The sequence below is a fragment of the Macrobrachium rosenbergii genome, chromosome 17 (genome assembly GCF_040412425.1).
Source record: "Macrobrachium rosenbergii isolate ZJJX-2024 chromosome 17, ASM4041242v1, whole genome shotgun sequence".
Taxonomy (NCBI): Eukaryota; Metazoa; Arthropoda; class Malacostraca; order Decapoda; family Palaemonidae; genus Macrobrachium; species Macrobrachium rosenbergii.
Genome location: NC_089757.1, coordinates 6,048,770 through 6,074,171, shown reverse-complemented (window position 1 = coordinate 6,074,171; position 25,402 = coordinate 6,048,770). Strand labels below are relative to the sequence as shown.

The 25,402-nt window shown below is 37.5% G+C and overlaps 1 protein-coding gene across 1 annotated transcript in view; it reads right to left on the bottom strand.

The window, feature by feature from the left end:
- LOC136847679 (uncharacterized) overlaps positions 1-25,402 on the bottom strand; it is an 89,243-nt gene that overhangs the window by 35,190 nt on the left and 28,651 nt on the right. The window contains exons 2-12 of the mRNA XM_067119475.1: positions 18,697-18,824; positions 18,205-18,332; positions 17,489-17,605; positions 17,194-17,346; positions 16,730-16,876; positions 16,229-16,411; positions 13,625-13,760; positions 11,690-11,862; positions 11,128-11,535; positions 8,261-8,397; positions 5,306-5,447 (exon numbers count right to left, since the gene is read on the bottom strand). Of these exons, the coding sequence (XP_066975576.1) occupies positions 5,306-5,447; positions 8,261-8,397; positions 11,128-11,535; positions 11,690-11,862; positions 13,625-13,760; positions 16,229-16,411; positions 16,730-16,876; positions 17,194-17,346; positions 17,489-17,605; positions 18,205-18,332; positions 18,697-18,790 (1,818 nt within the window). The 5' untranslated portion in view covers positions 18,791-18,824. The remainder of the gene's footprint in view (positions 1-5,305; positions 5,448-8,260; positions 8,398-11,127; positions 11,536-11,689; positions 11,863-13,624; positions 13,761-16,228; positions 16,412-16,729; positions 16,877-17,193; positions 17,347-17,488; positions 17,606-18,204; positions 18,333-18,696; positions 18,825-25,402) is intronic.

Below are 25,402 nucleotides of genomic sequence, written 5' to 3'. Positions count from 1 at the left end.
GGGTATTAGGTAGTTTGTTAGGCATGTTATGTATTCATGATAAAAATACTTATGACTAACAAAATTCCTTGACAAGAGAAAAACGGGTTAAGTAATTTGTATTTTTCCTAACATACAAACCTGAGGTCTTGCACATGGGATTTACTTTCAGCGCGAGCTGGAGTTGGCCATTTAACTTACACAGGGTGGATATTGGTAGTTGGCTACCGACGGAAGGGGAGGAATCCCTTCCATCCAGATGGTACGCATTCACTTTACCTTTTGGCCTAAGAAGCAGAATGAGGGGTGGCTATAGAGGTGGACCATTTATGTAAAGACCTCAGGTTTGTATGTTATGAAAAATACAAATTACTTTAAAAATTTGTCATTTGTTCCTACATGTATACAAACCCTTGGTCTTTACATCTGGGAGACTTGCTCCTTGGTGGGAAGATTCTGAGCAAATCTCTGAACTGACTGGAAGTTTGCCTCGCCTGGGGCCTCTTTCCTGGTCATACCTCTGATCTGTTGAACATGTGTGATGTTCAACTGCTAGACTTGTGGCCCTTCAAATATATATAAGGTAACATCATTGATTCAGAGATAGGCTTGGATGAACCCATACTGTCATGGAAAATAAAGATGAAGATAAGCAATGGGTCTGTTCAATGCAAGTCCCTCTCTCCCCTTGCTAGAGAGAGGGTAGGAGTTGCATCTATTATTCCAAAAAGAGCTAGATTATAGACAGGATACTCAATCATCTAGAACACCTACATGCATGCCCGTCCAGCACGTGACAGTTTGCTAACCATCCCTTAGAAGGGTATAAAAGAGAAGGTAGGAGGACAGTCCCACACACACCTCCTCCTCTTTGCAGCCGTGCACCTTAGGTGAGATCTACCTGTCCTCAAGAGTTGGGTGATCTACATGACTGTTGAGCAGCCATCACAGAACCCGAGGAAAAAGAGTCCCGAAGGTAAAAAGGAGGCGAATGTGGTCTGTTGTGACTGCATTAGCCATCCTTAGTACCTGACCGACGGGTTCTTCCTGAATGCTGGGGCAGATCAATGCCCCTGACCTTAAGAAATCTTACCCGGAACGTATTGTTGTCCACCATGTCAGCTGTGGAGTACTGTATGTCCATTTGATCATACATAAAGTCAAAAGAAATGGAGCTCCTAGACACCACTTCTTGGCTGAGTCAGAACCAAAAACTAGTTGTTGGCACTAGTTGGAGGTGAAGTCTTAAGTGGTAACGCAAAAGGGTTTCAGGCACTTGGTAGCCTTTAGAGTCCTTAGAAACGGAATGCCCATACACTGTTGATCTCCTGATGAGTGAGGCAGAACAACAGGAAGTCGTAGGTCCAAGACTTGAACCATAGATGCCAAAGACATATCCTAGACGCCAACAGCATCTGAAGTTCCTAGGTCACTCATCCAAGTACTGACTAGCCCCAACATTTCTAACCAAGGATACGAAAGACAACTCCTAGACATCAATAGCATCCGGTGTTCGCACACTGACCAGACCCAATCGTTGCTAAACTTCGCTGACTGGACAAGAAGCGTTATTTCAATGGTACATATGGTCAATGGCTGTTATGCCCACGGTCCGTAAAAACAGCCGAACATTAACAGCTTCAATGTGTCAAGATTGAAGGACTAACCTGACCTTCTTCCTAAAGATCGAACAATTCTTCGAAACATCGAGGTGTCAAGACCAATTGTTGCTAACACCGACCCTAGTGACCAAACTTGTCTGTTATTTTATTATGATAAGTAATTGCACAAGAAGTCACTCATTTTTAATCATTTTGTATTTTTCCTAATATACAAACCTGAGGCCTTTACACTGGGAAAATTCTCCTGCACAGCGGGAATACCGGTTATGAAAATATTCTGTGTAACACAATCAAGGTATGGCGGAGTAATACACAGCGTCACCCAATGGGGCCAAGAAGTGGGTGGAGTCTCATCTCACTTGCCCCCAAGAATCCTGTGATGTAGCCAGTGATCTTTTAGCCCCGGGGAAACTGAATGAGGGGTGGCTGAGGTGGGCCATTAATGTAAAGGCCTCAGGTTTGTATGTTAGGAAAAATACAAACTGATTAAAAATTTGTGATTTGTTCCCATACAAATACAAACCTTTGGCCTTTACACTGGGAGACTTACTTAATGGTGGAAGGAAAAGTAAGTAATGACCGATTGTAGGTCCAGGTCACCTGGGCTCAATTCCTGACCATAGTTGGAGTATAGGAAGGCGTTGAAAGCCTCTGACTAAGAGGAGAAAAAGTTTTCTTAGTAGCCAGACATCCGAGCTTTTGCCATGAAGGGAATAAGATTCCACAATGTTCCAAGAAGAACGGGAGGATTTGTATCTACGTATTGTAAAACCTACAATAGGTTAACTACCTTGATCTATGAAGAGAATATTTTGTCTAAAGTGGGCAGAATGGTGTCGTTCTATTTCTGAGATTAGCTCGTATGAAAAGTAAAGAAAAAGAACGATGTCCACCTCACCTGTACCTAGAGAGATCCATGCTGAAGACTGTCCTCTTCGCTGCTTTCTGGGTGTGGAGAAGGGAAGAGAACCATTCAGCCAATCACCATTTCTTCCACACCAATATCCAAACTAGATACAATATGCCCACAAGAAGCACTGATAAGTTAGACAACTTGGTGGGCAGCCACCACTGGACCCAAGGAAAAAGTGTCCAAGGACCTATGAATGGCGTCCTTCAGGTAAAAAGAGGTAAAGGTGGTCCGACGTTTCCATGTGCCAACTCTCAAAACTCTTTGAACCAATAGATTCTTCTTAAAAGCAATGGAAGAGCCAAGACCCCTGACATCATGAGCCCTAGGTTGTAACAGGCTGTCAACTACATTAGAAGAAGCAGCAGCATATGCACTTCTGATAACCTCCTGTAGCCAGAAGATGGTATTCTTGGACACTTCCTTCTTGTTCCGGCCAGTACAAACAAAAAGCCTCTAACACCAAGGTCTGAGATACCGAGTCCTTTTTATGATAGTAGCATAGTGCATGAACTGGACATAAAAACATTTCACTAGGATCATTACCAACAAATTCTGCAAGGGACGGAATGGAGGACTTGAATCTGGCCAATGCATTCTGAGTCTTGGCCACAAATTCCAGGACAAATTCGAAAAACACTAAACTCCAGCCCCTTGAGTGTTTTACTTCAGAAGAGAGGCCATGAATCTCCCCAACTCTCTTGGCAGATGTTAAGGTCAGTAAAGTACCATCTTGAGGGTTAAAGCCCTATCCGAAGCACTCCATAAGGCTCATACAGAGTGCAAGTAAGGCTGCTAAGAACCAATGTCAAAGCCCCATAAGAGCAGAGAGATCTCCCATGAGGAAGAAAGATCCACTCCTTTTAGACAAAGAATCAGTCCTAAAACAGCCCTATAGCCCTTAATGGCAGACACAGGGAGGAGCTTTTCCCTACATAGGAAAATAAGAAAGTCAGCTCCGACCGGTGAGAAACCCCACTGATGACACCAATCACAGTAGACTGCCCACTTCCCCTGGTACACAGGTGTTGACGATTTCCTAAGATATCCAGACATCTCTGACGCTGCCCTGCTAGAAAATCCTCTAACTCGCAGGAGATACTGGATAGTCTCCAACCATGAAGAGACAAGGACTTGACGGATTGATGATATCTTTCAACATGAGGCTGACAAAGTAGGTTGTGCCAAGGGAGAATCTCTATTGGAGCTTCTGTCAGCAAGGTTAGAAGGTCCAGGTACCATTCAGCGTGTGGTCACAAGGGAGCTACCAAAGTCATCCTGAGGTTCTGGAAAGACATTACCCTGTTGATCACCTGATGAATCAGGCAAAAGGGTGGAAAGGCGTTAACGTCCAGGTTGTCCCACAGATGTTGAAGGGCATCTTCCACCACTCCCCAAGGATCTGGAACTACTGAGCAGAATACAGTGAACCCCCCGTATTCGCGGGGGATGCGTCCCACACCCCCCCGCGAATAGGTCAAATCCGCGAATGCTTAAAACCCCTCTAAAAACACTTAGAACTGCCCATTTTGACAGCTTAAAGCAAGAAAAACCCTGTAAAAATGCTTATACCTGAGTTTTTTAATAGTTTTATCACAAAAAGTGCATTTATTCATGAAAATTATATGAAAATACTGTAATTAGTGAATATTTCTTGGTGAAAAATACCGCGAATGGGCGAATTTTCTGCGAATGATGGCTAGATATGTTCCACAGAGAAACCCGCGAATGCGTGAGTCCACGAACCATGAGAACGCAAATACGGGGGGTTTACCGTACTTCCAGTTTTCTGTTTTCCTGTTGAAACGGGTAGTGAAGCAGCCTTTCCGCCACCTCCTGGTGCAATGACCACTCTGTCCCCAATATCTGACTTTGACAACTCAAGTCAGTCTGCCACTACGTTCCTTTTGCCTGGAATGTACCTGGCTAACAGAACCACTGAGTAGTTTATACAGCCCACTGATGTAACTGGACTGTCAATTCATAAAGATGGTGAGAGACTAACCCCCACTGCTTGTTTATGTAAGCCACTACCATGGTGTTGTTGGCCATCACAACCACGGAGTGACCTGCTACTTGATCCTGAAACTCCTGAAGGGCTAAAAAGGCCACTTTCACCTCCAGGACGTTGACGTGAAGATGTTTTTCTTCTGGGTTCCAAACTCCAGAAGTCAAAAGATCCCCCATATGAGTCCCCACTGTGCAGGAGAATTTTCTCAATGTAAAGGCCAAAGGTTTGTATTTGTATGGGAACAAATGGCAAGTTGCTTTCCATAAATAGCACAAAGACTTCAAAAGTAGCAGCTCCAATACAGTATACCAATATTTTAATATGTTGGACCAATGTATAAATTTCTTATCTAACTTATGCTTAGTGCCAAGAAAGGCACTAAGTATCAGTGAAATAAGAAAAATAAGTTACAATTTGCATGGGTTCTTCAATTAATGGTCGGTTAGGTTATGATTAATATTTGCTTGCATGTAAACTATTTGGTTATTATATTGAATGATAAACTTGGGTACTTATTTCTTTGAAAAAAGAAAACATTGCTCCAATTAAAGAATGCAATGACTAAATATCAACTTAAAAAAATACATGTACTGTATACATATACTAGAAAATCACTTCCAGCAAAACTTAAAAACTTTAATATTTTCTTTCTTATTAATTAATCAGTTTATAAATATGATGAACAGTTCAATTTTGATGGACTATCAAATTATAAATATAGAAATTTGCCAGGTACTGTACATTATAAGTAATACAAAATAAACATATAAATGGGAGCCATACCTCCAGGTTAATATGAGATCCTAGCATCCTAAACCTGACACCAGTGACGACATGTGCCTCAGGGGCTGACAGTTGATCTAGATCAATGTTTCGGTCTTCATATGATAATTTCTTGAAGTGGGTGCCTTCTTGATATGCTGTGCTAAAGGAAAGAGTGGAAAGCTTGTAAAACAATTGTAAATAAAATTTAACTTTGGTTAAATAAATTGAAGAATCAACATTACAGTAATGGTACCTGTTATTTTTACAGTGATCACAACAGTAGCAACAATACAGCTGCCAACACACTAAATATACAAACTAAAAGGTTCTTTGAGCAAAAGCAGGTTATTAATAAAAGGAACAAATTAAGACTGAATTATAAAAAATATTCATATGAATAGAGTATACCAAATGAGTGTTATCTTGTACAGTATTTTAAATTCAAAAGCCCAACCAAATATTTGCCAAAACTTGATATCTTTCAAAAGTCAATTTTCATAAAATTAACTCAAGTGATTTCACAGTTCTTAAGCACTTGAATGATCCACATATTGTGATGCCTGATTTTATTTCTGTAAACAAAATCATGTGTGTAACCTATAATTTCAAAAATGATAAACAAAAACATGTCACTTCATTGTTTATTACAGTTCCTTTTGTAAATCAATGGAAGGGACATATCAGCAGAGCTTAAGTTTCATTTAACTATATTAGCAGATTTATTTACTGAGCCTTGATGTTAATTAATTTCAAAGTATATTTCTTGAAGTAACTAGAAATTGTAAATGATATCCAAAATTATCATCAGTCTGTTTGTAAATGTGTCATGCATAGAGTCACTTGATGCATAAACTCTGCGAAATAAGGGAATGTCTACATCATCATTACTGTTTTTATGTCACTTTCCCCTTTTATAAAGTTAGACATGAACTGAGTTCTCTCTGCTGTCTGTTGTCTTGTTCATTTTCTGGCTAAATTCCCATCTGGTGTAGGTTTTTATCTGTGCCCTTTATCCATGATTTCCAATCCCCTCCCACAGGTCTGTGCCATTCTACATTCCTTTCTGTTGCTTTTCTGAGTAACTGTTCACTGTCCCTTCTCATCACAGTTCAAAACCATCTGTCGTTGAGATCTGTCTATTTTCTAGCCACTAGACACCAAATCTCTCTGCTACTTCATTAATAACATGATTTCCCATTGCACTCTGGACATAAATTTAGCATTCTGTATGTGAATCTTTTGAAATCTCTTCCATTTACTTTGTCAGTGTCTATACTTCTGCAGCATATAATAGTAAATGCCTTATTCATGCATAAAGTTCATTTTTATTTACAGTTGTCTAGCAAAAGCCCTCCACTTATCCAGGCTACTACAACTTTTCTTTTTACTGCCCCCTCTTAATGCCTAATTCATAATCCAGGTGTCTCCAAGGTAATTTAAATGTAAGTCCTCAATGATATGTCCTCCTAGCAACATGGCTCTCTACATTCCCCTCTTTCCCACATGTCCTCATGTACTTCAGGCATCAAAAATTTCTCATATTAAAAAAAGTTCAAATCCCTTGCACAATATAAAATGGTCTCTTAACATTTTTTGTCAATATCTACTAAAACTAATTTCTATATTACTTATGCTCGAATACCTAAAACAAAGCAAATGGTGTGGTGTATATACAATTACTATTTGATTGTGTTATTTCAGTTACTTGCCAGTGGATTTAACTAGAAAATAAGAGTTAATATAAATTTGCTGTCTCTCCCTTATGACTTTCAATTACTTGATAGTCAATTTAATTAAGAAAGCCTGGCTGGCATTTGCTCTTTTATAACAAGGAATGTATCTACAGTACTTTGTTTTTATGGACAGTTTCAGTTTCTAGTTGGGGATATATAACAATGTATTGGAATGTGGTATAGTACATCAACAGTAACTGTCAGGGTATGGCATAGTTCTGATTTCAACTTGTGGTTACTGGATATAACAACACATAATCCTAAGGCTTTTATGTATTAATTGAATTTTTTTTAACAATCTTTGTGTTTTGTGTGTGCTCAGCATGAGTAGCGATTGTAAATTTTGCATCCTACAATTTGCTAAAATTAAAAAAAAAAAATTCTAAGAAGTGTTTTCAAATTTGTTTCAAGTTAGTCACACATTAATTTGAGGGATGATTAAATTGATTATTTTCTGTGTATAGGCTATGGTACTGATGGGTGCTCACCAAAATCTTGGTATCCCCCTGAATTATGTAACCTCTACTTTCATCTTCATCATGTAATTCATAAGCATTAACATTTCTTTCATGTATTACATCACTAGTAACAATCTAGCACCCTTTGAAACTAATAGGAGTCAGTAAAGGCTTTTATGACTGACAGTTCTGATGAAAAAGCTATTGTGGGTAGTAAGCACCTTTATTAATGCCTCAGATACACACAATTTTTTGTAAAAATAATATTAAGCAACAACAGCTACAAATATTGGACGACCAAAATTTGAGTTACTAAACAGTATAAGCAGTCAGAGCGCTCTACTTGCTCTCCCCTGCTCAGGCAAACAGGCACAGCTACCTCCTTCATGAACCACTAGCATCTCATAATGTCACACTGAAGTTTGTTATGATAGATATAAACAATTTTTCAAGATTTTATTAAAGTGACACATTCATACAGCGAGTGAGTAAAAAGGTTAATTTTTTTTAATGTGTACAGGTAATTTCTAAATGAAAAGTAATGGTTTATAATGACCAAATCCACAGTAAAATTCAAGATACCTGCCCAAACAGCTACTTTCCACTGGAAAATAATGGGGTTATTTGGGATTAATTAAGACAAAAATTAACTACTTACTGATATTCTGCAGACAGGAGGTTTCTCGAAATTTTCATCTAACCAGCTATTATTACATCAAAATTTATATTATAAAAACTAAAAACCTCTCATAAAAAATAAAAGGTTAAGTAGTGTTTCTTACCTTATAATGTTTATTGGTTCCACAGGAACCCAGTGAATTGAAGAGATGTTGACCTGGCCTTGTGGAAGTGCTTCACCTTGTTGAACTTGTATGTGGATGACCCGCTGTTTCTTCATAAATTTCAGGCCTGTCACCACCTAAAAAATGTTAAGTCTATTGATATTTGTCTTTACACCAAGCTTATTTTGCCTGGTAACACTTTAGTATTGTATTAACATTTTGTTTAAACCCTAAGCATCAAGTACAATTTGCATGTAAAGTACATATGAAATGTGGGCACAGTTTTCTAGCTATGTTAAGTGCCGTATTTAATATTAATCCACACACTTCTTTAGACACCATATGATTAAGCATCAGTCTTACATTAACAAACTGTCACAGTATAAGACAGTATGCTTTTTAGTGATGTTTTAATGCATACAATATCAAAGACAATTCACTTCAACATGTTATTTAAAGAATAGCAGGTTCTTCCTAATTTTAGATTTTTTTTTTTTATCAAACCACATTCAGTCTTGCTAAACATTTCTCAAAACTTCTCTTGACAATTCTACCTCATAGTACACTAATAGCCATGAATAAAATATAGTACCAGTAGTTTCTGTGGCCAGTCTGCATTTGTGTGAGCATATTAATAGTATATGAAGGTAAGAGACCCTCTTTCAAGCATGTTTTTTTAAAGAGAATGGCAGCATCAGTGGAATTGGTTTTATATATGGTCTTCTCAATTCTTCTTATTATCTTCTTCTCGTCAGGGCTGATATTTGCTAATACTGTAACTGGCCGACATTCATAGTCTGGATAAGGAATTGGTTTCTTGAAATATTAATTTTATTGCATACACGAAATGGTAGTTAAAAGTGGCTTTTGATCGCTGTACAGTTTCTGGAAATCAGGATTTGTCATATTCTTGTGTAGAATCTTTGTCGTTATTCTAAGGGCGTAGCAGAGTTCCAATGTTTCCAATTGTATCATTGGTTCATTCTCAAGGAAGGGTGGGCTTGTTCTGGTTGGAATGGGGTCGTCAGACGGAATTTATAGTGTCCCGGGTGTCTTGTGTTGTGAGGGCTGAATTTTCATTGGCTGATTCAGGGGATTAAGCCCCTGGGCCAAACCATATCCCAGAGGTCAATGCTTCCACTGGTCTCCACTTGCAGACATTGGAGACTGGGAGGGTAGTATAGGGAAGGTCACTATTGGTAGATGGGGACACCACCTGACTGGTTTGTTCGTCCAGCTCTGGGGTGCTGGCTTGCGGAGCCCTATGTGCCACCGCTGGGAGGAGGGACATCTCCTGCATGGTGTTGAGGCTAAGTCTCATCTTTCCGATGTGTAGGGCCTCCAGGACGCGGAGGCAGCGGCAGTCTGTCGCCTTATCAATAATTCCAACATTAGGAATTATGTCCTTTAGGGTTATTCTAATATTGTGAATATTCTTGGCGTGATTTTGGAAGGTACCTTCCTGAGCGTGGCAGGATATCCTCTTGGAAAATCTCATCGTGGTCATCCCAATGTAGGTGCCAGGGTATTCCCGAACAGGGTATATGTGTTGGTAGACCACGTTGGTTTTCTCCAGGGGGTCCTGCACTGCGGGGGCCACGTTGTTTTTCATGATCAGGCTGCTGGTCTTCTTGCTTTTGTAATAAATTACTAATTTAACCTTTTTTGCAGGGTCCAAATGGGTGATGTTTCCTTCTATGATACTGCGAAGAGCTTGCTCGTCCTCTTTGTATTTCCTGTGAAACACTCCCTTATAAAAGAGAGTGATGTCTTCAAGGGCGGCTGGGCGAGGCTCCTACTGGTACTATTTGTCAATATTCCTTCGTATGCATTTTGTGATGTCCCGGTAGGAATACCCATCGTTAATTTAAAACCTGGGCAACACGTTCTAATTCAGTGTGTGCGTCCTTCCAAAAGGAGCAGTGTGAGAGAGCTCTACTGATGAAGGCGCTGATTACAGTGCGCTTGTATCTCTCTGGACACTCATTCTCACCATTCAGACACATGCCCAGGTTCGTGGGTTTTGTATAAACTTGGGTTACGAAGTGCTCCTCTTGTTGCTCTGACGACCCCATTCCAACCAGAACAAGCCCACCTTTCCTTGAGAATGAACTGATGATACAGTTGGAAACGCTGGAATTCTGCTATGCCCTTAGAACAACGACGAAGCTTCTACATGAGAATATGACAAATCTGATTTCCAGAAACTCAACAGTGATCAAATGCCACTTTTAACTTCAATTTCGTTTATACAAAAAAATTAATATTTCAAGAAACCAATTCCTTATCCAGACTATGAACATTGGCCAGTTTTTAACAAATATCAGCCCTGATGAGAAGAAAATAAGAAGAATTGAGAAGACCATATATAAAATCAATTCCACTGATGCTGCCATTCTCTTTAATAATAATAATGTTAGCATAATCTGACAAATTTTCATATATATTCTTCCCTATATCACTGAAGAAGGCTATGTTTAAAAGGCATATTCCATATCTGAGGAAGGTATATTTATGGCAACTGTGAGGATACAGTATTTCTAAAGCATTCTCTGAGTTTGTTGAGTGAAGTAAGTACAGTAATAATAAATATTTCATCTTTATGGAAGCAGGGAATATACAAAGTTCAAGAAGTAGACAAAGGTGGGAGAATGGAAAAATGGAAGTGAGAGGTACAAAGGGATACAGCTGGAGAGTGAATGGACAAAGGAAAAGCACTTTGATATACAGTATGTACCTACAACCCACCAAGAAAGGCTTCTCATGGAAGCAAAGTACTATACTTGAAATGATAAGGGAAGTCTTTACATAATACCTACCATATATAAACTACAAAGCCCTCATAAATGCATAGTAGGTTTACTCACCATGTTATTTCGCGTATCACTGAAAGCAGGCATAAGGCTGATGAAACGATCAGTAGTTGGCGATTCCCCATCATCACACAAACACAGGCAGTAACTGCAGTGAACAAACCAACGCCACCATGAATCCACTTTCATGGTTGTCCCACTGCAAGTATTCATTGTTCCTAATCTTAGGCCACTCTCATATTTTATATAATCATAGCGACGATATGGATTTTTTGAGAGACAAACCCAAGCATCTGCATCATAGAACTTACAATCATGAATTGTACCGCGACAACGACGATGTTGTCCACAGTATTGCCTTGTTGGTAAGTAGCAACCTTCACTTTTGGTATGTTTATAGTAGCCACAAGTCTGGGTACAAGAGCCACCGCTGTTCATATCAACTTCATTTTCAATGTATCCCTAAAATAAAGATAATGTTAAGACTTATAGTAATTAAGAACCTTATCACAAGTAAAAAAAATTATAGTAATATGGACTATTTTATCATTCTGTTCCATATATCATTACTAAATGCTCTGCATAGAAAGTGCTTAAAATTAATGTAAAGAGCTACCTGCAGAAGTTCAGTAAATTGAACATAGGTGTCCCCACTGATGTGCTTATCAGGATCACACTGGTAGAAATCCCTGTCTTCATCTGAAAGTGTTTTGTGTGCTTCCTTTAACAAGTCTTCAGAATACTGCATATATAAACGCTGAGCTACGTCCCGTTCAACAGTAAAGTTACCTGTAAGAGAAAGTTGATCTGGTGACTTGTTTAGACCTGAAAGTTGATTACTGGTTACATTCCTGAGTTTCAGCCTTCCCCCCCTCCAAAAGACACCCTTCAGGGCCACACCTCAAAGGGCAATTTGTGTTTATTCCTTAAGTATCAATAATCTTGGTTTTTTATGCTTCTAGATACATCTTTCATGATTTCTCACAACTTTGATACCTTGTAAAAAGCTCCACGAAATCCTTAGACAGCATCTAAACTGTTACAGTAGTAACATCTGTGGAATTACTGCAAAAGAACTGAGTAAAATTCTAGAGAATGAGTGAGTAAAAAACTTCATGCCTGCATGCTCCTCTCCATGTCTAAGTACTCTGTCAGTAGGTGACTATTAGGGTGGCTTTGGCAGTGGGTTTTTTTACCACTGGGTTAGGGTCTCATTTCTTTGTTTTATATTAATGGAAGTGTGACAGGATGGGTGAGTGAATTTTGTTAATTTGCAAAGGCATAAAAGGAGCAAGTAAATGGAAGCATTTGACTTCAGCAGAATTAAAAGATTAAAAGAAGGAAGCTTACAGAAATGGTAAACCAAAGTTTGACAAAAACCTAAACAGTTTGTGTGTGGCGGACAAACACATGACGTGTTAGTTACTCTGGAAATGAAGAATCCACAGTTACAGGTTTAAAAACCAAGCATTGTTGGCTTTCAATATCTCAAGTATGCTTTCCAGATTATTGTTTTTTTCCAGACTGACATAGCTGATAAGTAATGAAATCTGATAAGTTGAAGTCTGTTAAGTTTAGGTGATACTTTACTCAGCGCAAATATAGCTGCATTTGGATTTCTGGCGGGCTGGGGTTGGGCTAAGGCTAATTATGGCCTTCGGCATACATGTGAGCCATAATGATAGACAGTTGTCTCTATGAATGATTTGGAACAAACAATGGCAATAAGTTTTCCATGTTTGGGACTATATTTTATTTACTATGGCAATAAGTTCTCCATGTTTGGGACTATATTTTATTTACTAAAGTAGTTTACTGAAGCCAATAATCCACAACTTGAGACTAACAGGGCTCATCTGTAGAATTTATTCTCAAATGGGAACAGTAGACAGACCAAATAAAGTTGAAGAAGCTGGACCAGAGGGAATGGATGAAAAGCAATAGGCAGAAAGTTATATGGCTGGTGGCTGAAGAATCACTGAAAAGAACCTCGTAGTACCATCCACAGTAGGGTAAATTTTGTGAAATTAGGTACATTAAATAAATGTGCTTCCTTCTAAAACAACCCCAGTGGAAATAAGTTGCACTGTAAACTAACATTTACAACGCACAGAAATATTTGAAATAATTTTATATTTAGCTATTATAAACCATTATTTTGGTATAACCATCAGTTTATTTATTTCTCACTTCAAAGACATTCATTTGAAAAGGATAGGATTTTTGCTCTTTGTAAAAAGAAAATTCTATAAACATGTATATTTTAAAATATGAACTGTAATAACAACACTCAGTCAAGAAGTTACTTGCTAACACCATAAGCTTGGAAAACTGTACTAGAAAGTAACCATGACACACTCAGTTTGTTATAGTTTTCATTTAAGATCATCTGCTATAATCTCTACCAATAGTTACAATTATCTCCAAAATATTGATCAAATATATAAGAATTTTAATGTATGTATTAGGCCTATTGTTAGGGATTGCATGTCTATCCAAGATGCCACCACTAACAACAGGGTCCAAAAGTGAAATATAATTAAAAACTAACCTTCATTATATACCCTTAGGATCATCCATGCAAATTCCAACATGGCATAACCTCTAGCTTCTGTGAGAGAAATTAATACATGAAGACCATTCACCAGTTGCTGGGGTGACTGCTTTAATCTACACTTGTCACTACTCTGGAATTAAAAATGTCTTAAAATTAGTTTCTTATTGTAGGAGATTGACAACTAAAAGCTCATAAGGGTGAAGCATAAAAATCCATGTATGCTCAGGTGCTGACATGAACACAGTTAGGACCAGGGGAGGGTTTTGTACCTAATTTCATGGGGTGAAAACTACTTGGAATGCCAACCTGTCAACATAGCCTGAAATCTTGAACTAAAAATCAGCCTCCACTCTTGATGTCAAATTATAATCAAACTTCCTAGCTACATGTCCTGATAAAACAGATGTTGGGGGAATGTCAAACACCAAAATAACCTTTTCACTTCAAATTTTGTCTCCTATTTCTACCTTCTGTTTCTCTGTAAAAAAAATTTTTTTTTTTTTTTTTTTTTTTTTTGCATTCATCATCCTCTGCTACATAGCTTTCTCTCTCTCTCTCTCTCTCTCTCTCTCTCTCTCTCTCTCTCTCTCTCTCTCTCTCTCTCTCACACACACACACACACACACACACACACACACACACACACACACACACACACACACACACACGCTTTGGTCATAGAGCACTGACAGCATGTGCAGAGAGCATGAATAAAATGAACAAAACTAAACATCTTAACCATCTCATTTACCTGGTATCCTCCAATCACGGTTTTACCAGATTTTTCCAATTATAATTGTGCTCTCCTATAATTTCCCTTCCCAATTTCTGACTTCTGAACATAATGTACACAAATCTGTTATGTTACTATCTAGTCAACACTTTTGCCAATCTTTTAACCTGGCCAAGCTGATTGTTTATGATATTGTGTAAATGTACAATACTTTCCAGAAGTGTGCAGACACCTCACATTTATGCTCCCAAGCTTTTTGGTTTAACAATTTTGCAGATTTTTTATGTGTTCTACCAATTAGGCCTGAAAATGATTAGTTTTGTAATTGTTATACCATATGAACAATGCAAATACCATACTGTACTAAGAAATTTGTAAGCTATTGTTAAGTAAATTATTTTAAACATATATAATTATTTGTAGTATTCAACATGTATGATAATGGTTGGCTTCTGCTGCCCTCTGTAAAAACATGAGCTTTCATTCACTGCTCAACTCAGGTCTATTTGTGCTTAGTTTTCACTTTAACATTTAATTTCCTTTTTCTGTTCTTACCATTCTTCCTTTTAATATGCTAAACTGATGGAAAATATCAAAAGAAAGTATTTTGTTCATATTGGTTTAGTAAAACACTGAAAATGTACAATGGAATATCATGCAATTTGTTAAAAATGGCTGGAGAGCAAGTCATTGAGAATTTCACCACAATTCTGCATCTGGAAATACTGTATCATAAAGGAGATGGGACAAGAAGGGGAAAGAATATTACATCAGCAATATATATCAAGGAAAAGATGATACATGAACACTAAATTAGAGAAACTATAGGTGTAGTGAAGCAGGAGCACAATATGAAAGCTGGAAAAGGTGTTGGAAGAAAGGTTCAGAAAAATGTTAAAATTTAACAAGTGTCAGGTTGGCCTTGTGCCTAGAACACTGACAACAGAGTCAATCTTTACAATGATGTAACTGCAGTGCAGAAACACCCTTCACAAAAATAAGTTCTTTCATATGTTTGCACTTATCTTGAGGAGCCATTTCACAGTACCAAGACAAGCAGTTAGAAGCACATTGTTAAGCAGAGTTTACCAGAAAGACTACAGTGGACAATTGATATTACTATATCATAACACAGATCTCAAATAACAACAGTCAGGTATGGTATATCCAAAAACTGGAGATAAGGGTGGAGTCCATTAAAGGTCTTGGAATCCATTAAAGGTCAAGAATGAGCCCTTTACGATTCCTAATAATAATTATGGAAGCCACCAAGAGTTCTTAAAGGGAAACTACTGTACTAAGAATACTCTATACTGTGGATTTAATGTTAACAGCAGAATCCGATGATGTTTAAAAGATACAAGAGTGAAATGGAAAGCAGATGGCTGAATATCATTATACAGTATACAACAACCAAGATTATGGTGACTGGAAAGGAAGGAAAGGAGATGGTGTTGTAGGGAAAATGACCAAGTGGTACTGCAGATGTGGTGTAAGCATGAATATAATATTGTGCAGCAAATGCAATATGCACATAGGATTACAATTTGAATAGAGTAAGGGATTTCTGATGCCCAGCTTGCATAAGAGCTAAAAGTGGTGAGATGGAGAAAAATTACTATATTCTCGTGGAAAAGACCTTGAAGAAGTTAAATGCCCTTTTATTCGTAAACTAGATACCCATAGTCCTATATACTTTAATGCAAAGCCAATATTTTATGAACAAAAAAATATTCTGAGTAATATTAGGCTCACTTTCTTCTCTTTTAACATTTTATTTTTCTTAATACATTCATTTCTCAACCTCTGTCACAGAAAATGAATGCTAAATTTCATTCATCTCCACTCTCCATTACTAGACTCACCTTTATAGCTTGGTGTAACATTTCAAACAAGCTAGGTCTGAATAAGAACTGCCCCATCTTTTCATCAGTACTTCTAGAACCCTTCATTCGTTTTTCTTTGAGTTCAAGTGTTCTTGATACTTTCTGGGGCACTTTTTTTGGTACAAAATAAACATCTTTGGGATTATTCAAGCTTGATAGTGCCTGTTGAAAAAATAAGTTTTGAATTACTATAAAGCATTTTTAAGTTGCTAGTTATGTTTCTGTTAATTTCCTTCCAGATGACTTCAGGCACAAAAGAGGCAATTCATTAAGAGTCATCAGTGTGACTGTAGCAAAATAACAGTCTGATAGTGTTTCCTACATTTTTGTGTGAAGTATAGCTGATCCTCCAATTAAGTTACCTTAATTATATTTCTTAAAAAATATCATATCCAAACATTATCAGTAAAATTTATTTATATTTCTTCTAAACTTGTATAGTCTTAAAGCTAAAACAATATGAAAAGCTCAGTCAATTACATCAGAAGGACTGCGAATTGGAGACCCACTGCGAAGGGATGCATCAGGTACTGCCATACTATGGAGGTGTGCCATGAGGGACATAATGGAATGGGTATCATGAGAAACTACCTGGTTTGCAAAGTCCATTAAGGTGTGGTCTTCAATCTGGAAAGATATTATTTTTCTTTCCATATACAGCATATTTGAAATACAGAAACTCCCAGTAAGAAAAGATTTTAAGAAACTGTAAAAACATTTACCATACTATGTGCACAATCATATATAAAACTTGAAGTGAGGCCCTGTTCTACAAAAACATGTTAAATCTTACAAGTACAGTGCTTGTGCTGAATAAAATTTCAGTTGATGTTTTAGAAATGCAATTTAAAAGGATTTAATTCCTCTTTGAATATGAATATCAGTTTTGCTTCATCAAATGTTTATGATAACTTTATTTAGAAGAAAATACTATAAGAGCTCACCTTATCTTTAAGTTCCTGGTAGAGAAGGAATCGCTTATAAAGCGTGTGTATGGGTCGCATGTACTCTTCCATTGTGTCAAGGGCAATTTCCCATCGAACCATATCTTGCATTCCATCGGTCAAATCTCTAAGGGAGTTGGCAATTCCATGGACCTACAGAATAGCACAATGTTGTAAGCTGGAGGCTGTCTGATAACAATAACTGCAAATAATAAATATAGGAATTACAGTTACCCTGTTTGAGATATTTGTCAAGTTATAAAAGTACATGTACCACAGTTATTTTCTATCTTACCCCATGTTCCATTTGATCAAGTCTTCGAGACAGCAACTCAAACATGGCAAGAATCTTTCGATCTGCCATGGGAATATAAGATCCAAAGTTCATATCTGCTAGGGAAACATTGAACACCTGCAAGTATTGGAATTCACTATAGTTTTGAAAAAAGCTTGAAATTTTTGGTAGTAGTAGTTAATACAGAATCTTTTGATTAGCATAAAATTGTAAGTTAAACAAAGCTTCAAGATACATAATTGTGCACTATAATTATTTAAAGTAATTTAAAATAAAACAATAAAAGGAATAGTAAATCATCTTCTAATGTTGCTCAATTTATTGCACTAAAGTTTATGCATGTGCGTAAGATTCCTAAGTCAGATTTATAGCTCTTGTATGACACTGACAAAAAAAAGTAGACCTTAAATGATATGTACATATTATATCTAAATATATTTAATCCCACTTTTAGAGTCATTGGGCTTGCTCAAAGGATTTGTTCTTAAAGGAGGTGAAAAGGTTAAGTTAAAGGCATTGGACAGCTAAGTAGAAAGAGCCCAAAGGGAACATGCAGTATTACCTGCAATAAGCTAAATAGGCCCACTGTAAGTGGTACCCCTTATGGGAAGTAGAAAGTACACTTTTATAACAGCTGGTCAAGACTTAGCCTGTATAAAGCACCTCTTACAAAGTCTGATGATGACTAAGAATCACATACATAAAAAGACACACACCTGACTGGAGATGATATTGATAAACTTTGCAACACCCATGCCAATCTGACCAATGTTAATGAATCCTTGGAGCGCTCCCTCAACATCTCCTCCTAAAATTGGGGTAAGTAGGTCCACAATGCTTTTCACTGAAAGAAAATTTCAAGTGTACAGTCAGAGAAAAATAAAACATTAAAAGAATTTTTCTGTACTTCATCAAACTCTTAGACGTATACCAGGTAGCTATGGGCTCTGTCCTATTTGCAACATAAACTGATCACATGCAAGAAGTCTGTTAAAAGTTTTCAACCTAGACAGCTTCCATTTAACATAAAAATTGGCTTTGCCAATATGCTCCCTCTATGCTTTCTTTTTACTTTTCCTTCATGCATGGAAAGGTATTGATTTACTTATTTTACTGGCTGCCTTTAACAGATAAATGTCTTACCAACATTATCATCTAAGTCCAACTACTGGTAACTGGCCTTCACTAACAGATAAATTATGTCTTACCAACATTATCATCCAAGTCCAGCTCCAGTGAAGATGTAGGTGGGGGTACCTGGCATAGCAACCCCAGGACCAGCAGTAGCGTCAGCCACCTCATCGCCCTGTGTTCTGTTTCTCTTGCTCGTTTTATACTATTCTGTCACAATAAAAGAAAAAGTAGTTCTTAAGTTCACAAAAATGCATATCACAGAATACACTAAATGTGCCAAATTAAAAAGTACATGCTGAGGAATATGCAACTGGAATGTGTACAGTAAAACTTACATGCTGATACTGTACACACATTCACATGAAAAAGAAATCTCCGTAGAGGGGTAGTGCTGTCAGTACACCTCACGCAGTGTACCGTAGGCATTACTTAAGGTTTTTTGCAGCATCCCTCTGGCCCCTAGCTGCAACCCTTTTCTCTCCCTTCACTGTACCTCCATTCTTATTTTCTTTCTTCCATCTTACTTTTCACCCTCTCCTGACAAATGTTTCATGGTGCAACTGCAAGGTTTTCCTCCTGTTACACCTTTAAAACCTTTTTACTCAGTTTCACCTTCAACACTGAATGACCTCAGAGATTTCAGTGCTTGGGCTTTGGCCTAAATTTTATATTCTGTTCTGTTCTCTGTTCTGGAAGAAATTAAAATTGACTGAATGTTGTTGAGTAATAAATGCATTACAAGTGACTTAACAAAAAGTTTCAGTATGGGCTTTTATAGGGGAACCAAAGGTTTTATGGGGAACCACTGATCAATGTGCTTTTATGAGGGGAAACAACTGTATCCTATGGACTTTGATAATAGGGGACATTTTGACTACAAGGCTGTGTTCACAACAGAGGGCTTAAATGCCAAGGGCAATCGAGCGAGTCCTTATATCATAAGAACAACGACTGCAGTGGTAGTATCTTGAGATGCTTGACAGCACAAACATTTAAATATTGTGACACTGACACATGCGGTCTTTAAGTCCTATCGGTTAGGACAGAGCCAATATCTATATTGACTCTGGGTTAGGACAGTACAGGAAGAGGAGGAAGGGGTTTGGAATCCTATGGACTTCGGCACTGAAGACCAAGTCTGCTGTCCTTACTACCCAGTGCTTGATATATTTAACTACAATCTATAAATAAATCATTGTCCTTACTGAATATTTATACAAGTGCATATGGCAGAAGTACGACATTCTATTGTGCTTTGTAAATAGTTCATATTTTTACACATTCTCCTGTATTTCTTTGTCTTAAACTATATTTAAAGCACTGCTGTCATTTTGCAGAAAGGAAAAAACCAAGGCAAGTGTAACGCAGCAGCAGGCAAACATTCAAACTGATTGTTGATGAGCTCATATTCTAATTTAAATTAGATATATATTTAAGATTTATTTCTTTTTCTTATTATTTTGCAGCAACATAATGTGCTTTTCATGTTGTCTAGTTAACTAGCAAGGTTTTAAGAGATTATCTTAACGGTTAGCCTAGTAACCCCATCTTCCTGTTTTAAGAGATTATCTTAATGGTTAGCCTAGTAACCCCATCTTCCTGAAGATGATTGCTTCATGAAAATGTTAAGTTCAACATTACAAGACAGTTCCACATTTACATGCACTTATACTGCACATTTTCGATAAATGTGTGCATTTTACTGCTTGATATACACGAATTTCTTTGATTCATGTGTGGATTGAACTAAAGAGTTGTCTTGATTCTCCCTTCTTGCTGTAACCTATTAAATCTGGAATTTCCGTCCTCCCCTGTTCCTTTGATGAGACTAGGTGATATAATTGACATATATCCCTTCTCACTAAGAAAGTTTTTTGATGTAATAGAAAAAGGTAAGCCTAATTATGCAATCTTTTGAATGGAGGAGTCAATCTCAACCCTCTATGCAGTAACAGTCTGGCCGTTTCTTCTGGTATTAAAGGAAAATTTCTTTAACATACAGGAAGATTTTTGGGAAAAAAAGAGAAAAAAAATTAAAACCATGTTTTGTTGTAAATAACTTTTGATATTTCAGGAGTATAACGGTCATTAATTTCTTTTAGAAAAATATTTATATTCATATTTACATTATAAGAAATATGTTATCATTCGATATCCACAGGGTAACCACTTTCACTAAGTATCTGGGTTACAGATGCTCTTTAGCCTTAAGCTATGAAACAGCTGTTACGTAAGTCAAGGTTAGTTCTGTAGTCTCAGTGTTGTGAAAAATATCTATTCTGGTTCACGCTATGAATCGAATAACTGAAACAGCTGTAAATTGTTAAACCCGTTGCTGTTCATTATGCTATGTGTTGCTGAAGTCTGTTTTCCCCAGTGAAAATATTTTACTTTTGGGAATTTTGTAGATGATAATGTAGTTCTTCAAGTGACTGTCGTTCATTCTCTCTCTCTCTCTCTCTCTCTCTCTCTCTCTCTCTCTCTCTCTCTCGTGTTTAATATTGTAGAGCACCGGTGCTGTTTTCAGATCATTTAAGATAATCTCTTGGGAAAAGGTTTTTTTTTTCTTTTAGTGTTTTTTTTTATAGTTATGCTTAGTTTGTCCAGATAACAAACAGGTCAGCATTCACTCTTACTTCCTTTTTGTGCAGTATTTATATTTTGGAGAAAGACTTCACGTTTACATTACTATTTGTCAAGTGTAATTTGAATGCGCCATAGACTTCTACATAGCTTTAGATGTGGAAATCGGAAATCACAGTAAATCAGTTTTTTCAGATTAATTAACTTTATTTGCAAAAAAATCGAGTTAGATTTGAGCTACTACGCCCACCCAAGCTCGCTAGCGTGCTCTCTCTCTCTCATACACATATACACATACTGTACATACATACGTACATACATAAATGTGATTATAGTTAGCTGAACATTTAGCATTTGGTCTAGGCAATGGGTCAGTGTCAGGATACGGGAATCCTGGTTATTCATGTTTATTGTCTCACCAGGCTCTGTCCTTTCTTCTCACAGAATCAGCAGTTACTTCAACTATACGACAGACATTTTACTATTCAGTGCCGGGGCTTTACATGTCTCTCTGTAAATGACTTTACATGTCTCTCTGTAAATAAGTTAAATATGCGTTATACCGTACGTGCATGAAATAAATACACTTTTGGAACTGGAATATAAATCTAAAGCCAAATGTGCTTTTGAACAGACAGTAAATGCGTACAAGCAAAACATACAACGCGCATTGTGAATTTTGCTTGGTAATTCCCCACATGGAAACGAGAGGCGTGTGGACTACCGCACTTCTGATCGTCAGGGTATATGAACGGTAGTATTTTTTTCAGTAGTCAGAACTGTAATTACGCAGTATTCATCTTTTACGGTTCACCGGCTTTGTTGGAATAACTGCAATTTCCTAATTTCATTTCCTAAGAACTCAAAAGATATTAATCTATGATGGCATTGTATATTGTAACTGGATGATAGACAATAATGACATCTGGCTACCTGATAACAATTTCTTTGGTAATCCCATTCCTTCGTAAGTTTGTTCTTTTTCTTAACTTATTCTATCTCAGTTCACCTTAGGAAAACACTGCGACTACTGTGAAGGAGTTTAATTGTAAATGAAGTGTGCTATTTTGATTCATTCCGTTAATCTATTTGATAATTTAACCTTTCCGATGGTGTGGAAACTTAATAATAAAGTTCGTGGTCTTCAGACTGTTTTCAAAAGAGTAACCGTGATGAATTTCATCAATTCAGTCAATGCTTCAGTAAATCTGAAGATTACTTAGGACAATATTTATGAATTAGATGTCTTTAATGAGTTAAACATCTAGATTGCTTAACTCACTTTATTCGTAGTAGTACAGTGTACGTGAGCTAACACTGGGTTTCGGGAATTCCGGGAAGTGAATTACCATGCTGATAAGCGACCACGTTTGGTACCCGAACGAGACCAAGGTCTGCTCTACACTTCGTATAGAACGTTATAACTTTGTTCATACGTATACCAACGATAATCCATGTTGTAAACAGGAATATGACCAATGTTATTACTAGGCATCTGCTGTTGATTGTAGGCAACAATGAAAATTTGTACTTAGAAGAATCTCTTTTAAATTTTTCCCACTTTTGATAAACATTACATCCACGGCGTAACCTTGCGCAGCTTCAAGCAGCCACGGCGTAACCTTGCGCAGCTTCAAGCAGCCACGGCGTAACCTTGCGCAGCTTCAAGCAGTAAGTCTGGCTACGAAGAGTTGCTAATTACTTCTTATAAGAACGTTACAGTAAAAGTGCTTCTAGCCACCTGTTTGCCGTATCCTGTCAGGTTTTGTTAAAATTGTTTTCTATGCTGTTAAACATCTCGAAGCAACTTGCCAGCAGATAAGTGTCAGTTAATCCGGATGCCCTTAAAATTAAAAATGCAATAGTGGCATGTATTTCAAGCAATAAAAAGTTACGACTCGGAATTGAACCCAGTTGTACAAAATGGCTAAAAAGGATTTTCTAGCATTAATAGTTTGTTCGTACCCAGTCCAATGCTAATAGTTCCTGTTGAGATAGAATACATCGTCATCAAATACAAAAATGTTACTAGGCGTTCCTGTGTTGGACTGCAAAATATTAATTAACAAGCGTTAATCAGCTTCGCTTTGAAGAACTAGTCGTAGGAGAATATTCCATTTATGAGAAACCTTTTAGTCTCGGGAAGGAAAAGCACTGCGCTGCGGTTTCAAGATCGAAGAAACTGCGTCATGCACACGAAAGTATTGCTTGTCCTGTCGGTCTCCTTAAGGCAAAACTCATTAGAGTTTTGTTTCCTGGGAAACCCTCATATAGTCATTTAGTGGTGTCATTATTTATCTCTAGGAATTAATGAAAATACAAGAACTCTTCTTCTCCGTATTAGTTGATATTACAGATTTTTTCTCCAATTATATATTAAAGAATAACAAATTAAGGAATTGTTCACTATGAAATAACAACTCAGGCGACCAAAATATTCTTTTGCTCGAATTCTTGACCGGTACCGGATAATAAAAATGGCTGGCTATGTTTCTCAAACTTTCCCCCAGAGAGCCAATATCCACATAGTTCCACAATTCATGTTTTCAGTCAGCGTTCCCATGACGTCAACGACCCCCTCACTCTCCGGCGAGGCTGATAAGGACTGCCTTCATGACATGTGAACATCGGATGATATTTCACGATGAAAGTATGCGGCCCTGCTTGGGAAGAATTCCCTTGTGTGTGTGTGTGTGTGTACATGTGTGTGTATATATATATATATATATATATATATATATATATATATATATATATATATATATATATATATATATATATATATATATATATATATATATATATATATATATTATTACTCACAGTCGGATTCTTGGTTCCGACCTTCTCGAGCGAACCAGGACGACTTGGGCGCGGTTTGGTAAATCCATCTGTGCCTTTGTTAACCTACAGTGAGTTGTGAATTATGTGCCCGGTAGTTAGTTGCATTTGGTGGTTGCAATCAAAGAAGAGAAGAGCATGGGGCCTAGCAACCTCATCCCAAAAGACTTGCTGAGAACTGGAAGGCTAACATAATCAAATTTGTTCTATGTAAAAAAATATATTACAAAAGCAGATTAATCAAATTTGTTCTATGTAATCACATTGAATTTGTGTATTTCAGGTACCCTGTTCATGAGAGACGTACTGTTAAATGAACCCCTAAAAAGTGGCTACTCCTCAAGAGAAGGCACAATGTGTATTGGTTTATTGAAACAAAATTGGATACACAGACTCAGTGAAACTACAGAACTAAGTATGGAAGAGTCCACCGTCACGTCCGTCAATTCGTGCACGGCACAAGAAATTTATGGAGACAGGGACAGTGTTGGATAAAGGTAGGACCAAGAACGTCTGAGGAAAACGTCAACTGTGTACGACAAGCCTTTGATCGTTCTCATACAAAGTCCATCTGTACTGCTGCCAGAGACTTACAGCTACCACGTTCAACAGTGCACAAAGTTCTACACAAGAACTTGCGATTGTACACTTACAAAGTGCAACTCATACAAGCACTTGCGCCAAATGATAAACAAAGACGAAAAGAGTTTGCAGTTAACATGCTGGAACGAATTTCTGAGGATGAAACGTTCCTCAACCGAGTTTGTTTTAGTGATGAGGCAACCTTTCATGTTTCAGGGAAACTGAGCGCACATAATGTGAGAATCTGGGGATCAGAACATCCTCAAGTGTCTAGGGAATTTCACCGAGAAATGAATGTGTGGTGTAGGATCATGTGTAATCAAATCATTGGTCTATTTTTCTTCAACGAGACATCAATTACTGCAGATGTTTACCTTGACCTTTTGACTGAGTATGTGGCACCAAAACTTGATGACCTGCAACCAACCATCATTTTCCAGCAAGATGGTGCACAACCACATTGGAGACTGCATGTTCATAGGTTCCTAAATCAAACATTTCCAGACCAGTGGATTGGAAGGGGTGGCTCAATACCCTGGCCACCTCGTTCACCAGATATCACTCCTCTGGACTTCTTTCTATGGGGTTATGTTAAAGGTATCATGTATCGAGCAAAGATACGGGACATCACTGATCTCAAGCAAAAGATCACTGACGCCATTGCCACCACTGATGAGGCTATGCTACAGCGAACATGGCAAGAAATCGAGTACTGTCTTGATGTGCTTCGTGCACCTAATGGTGCCCTTATAGCGGTGTATTAAATGAGGCAAA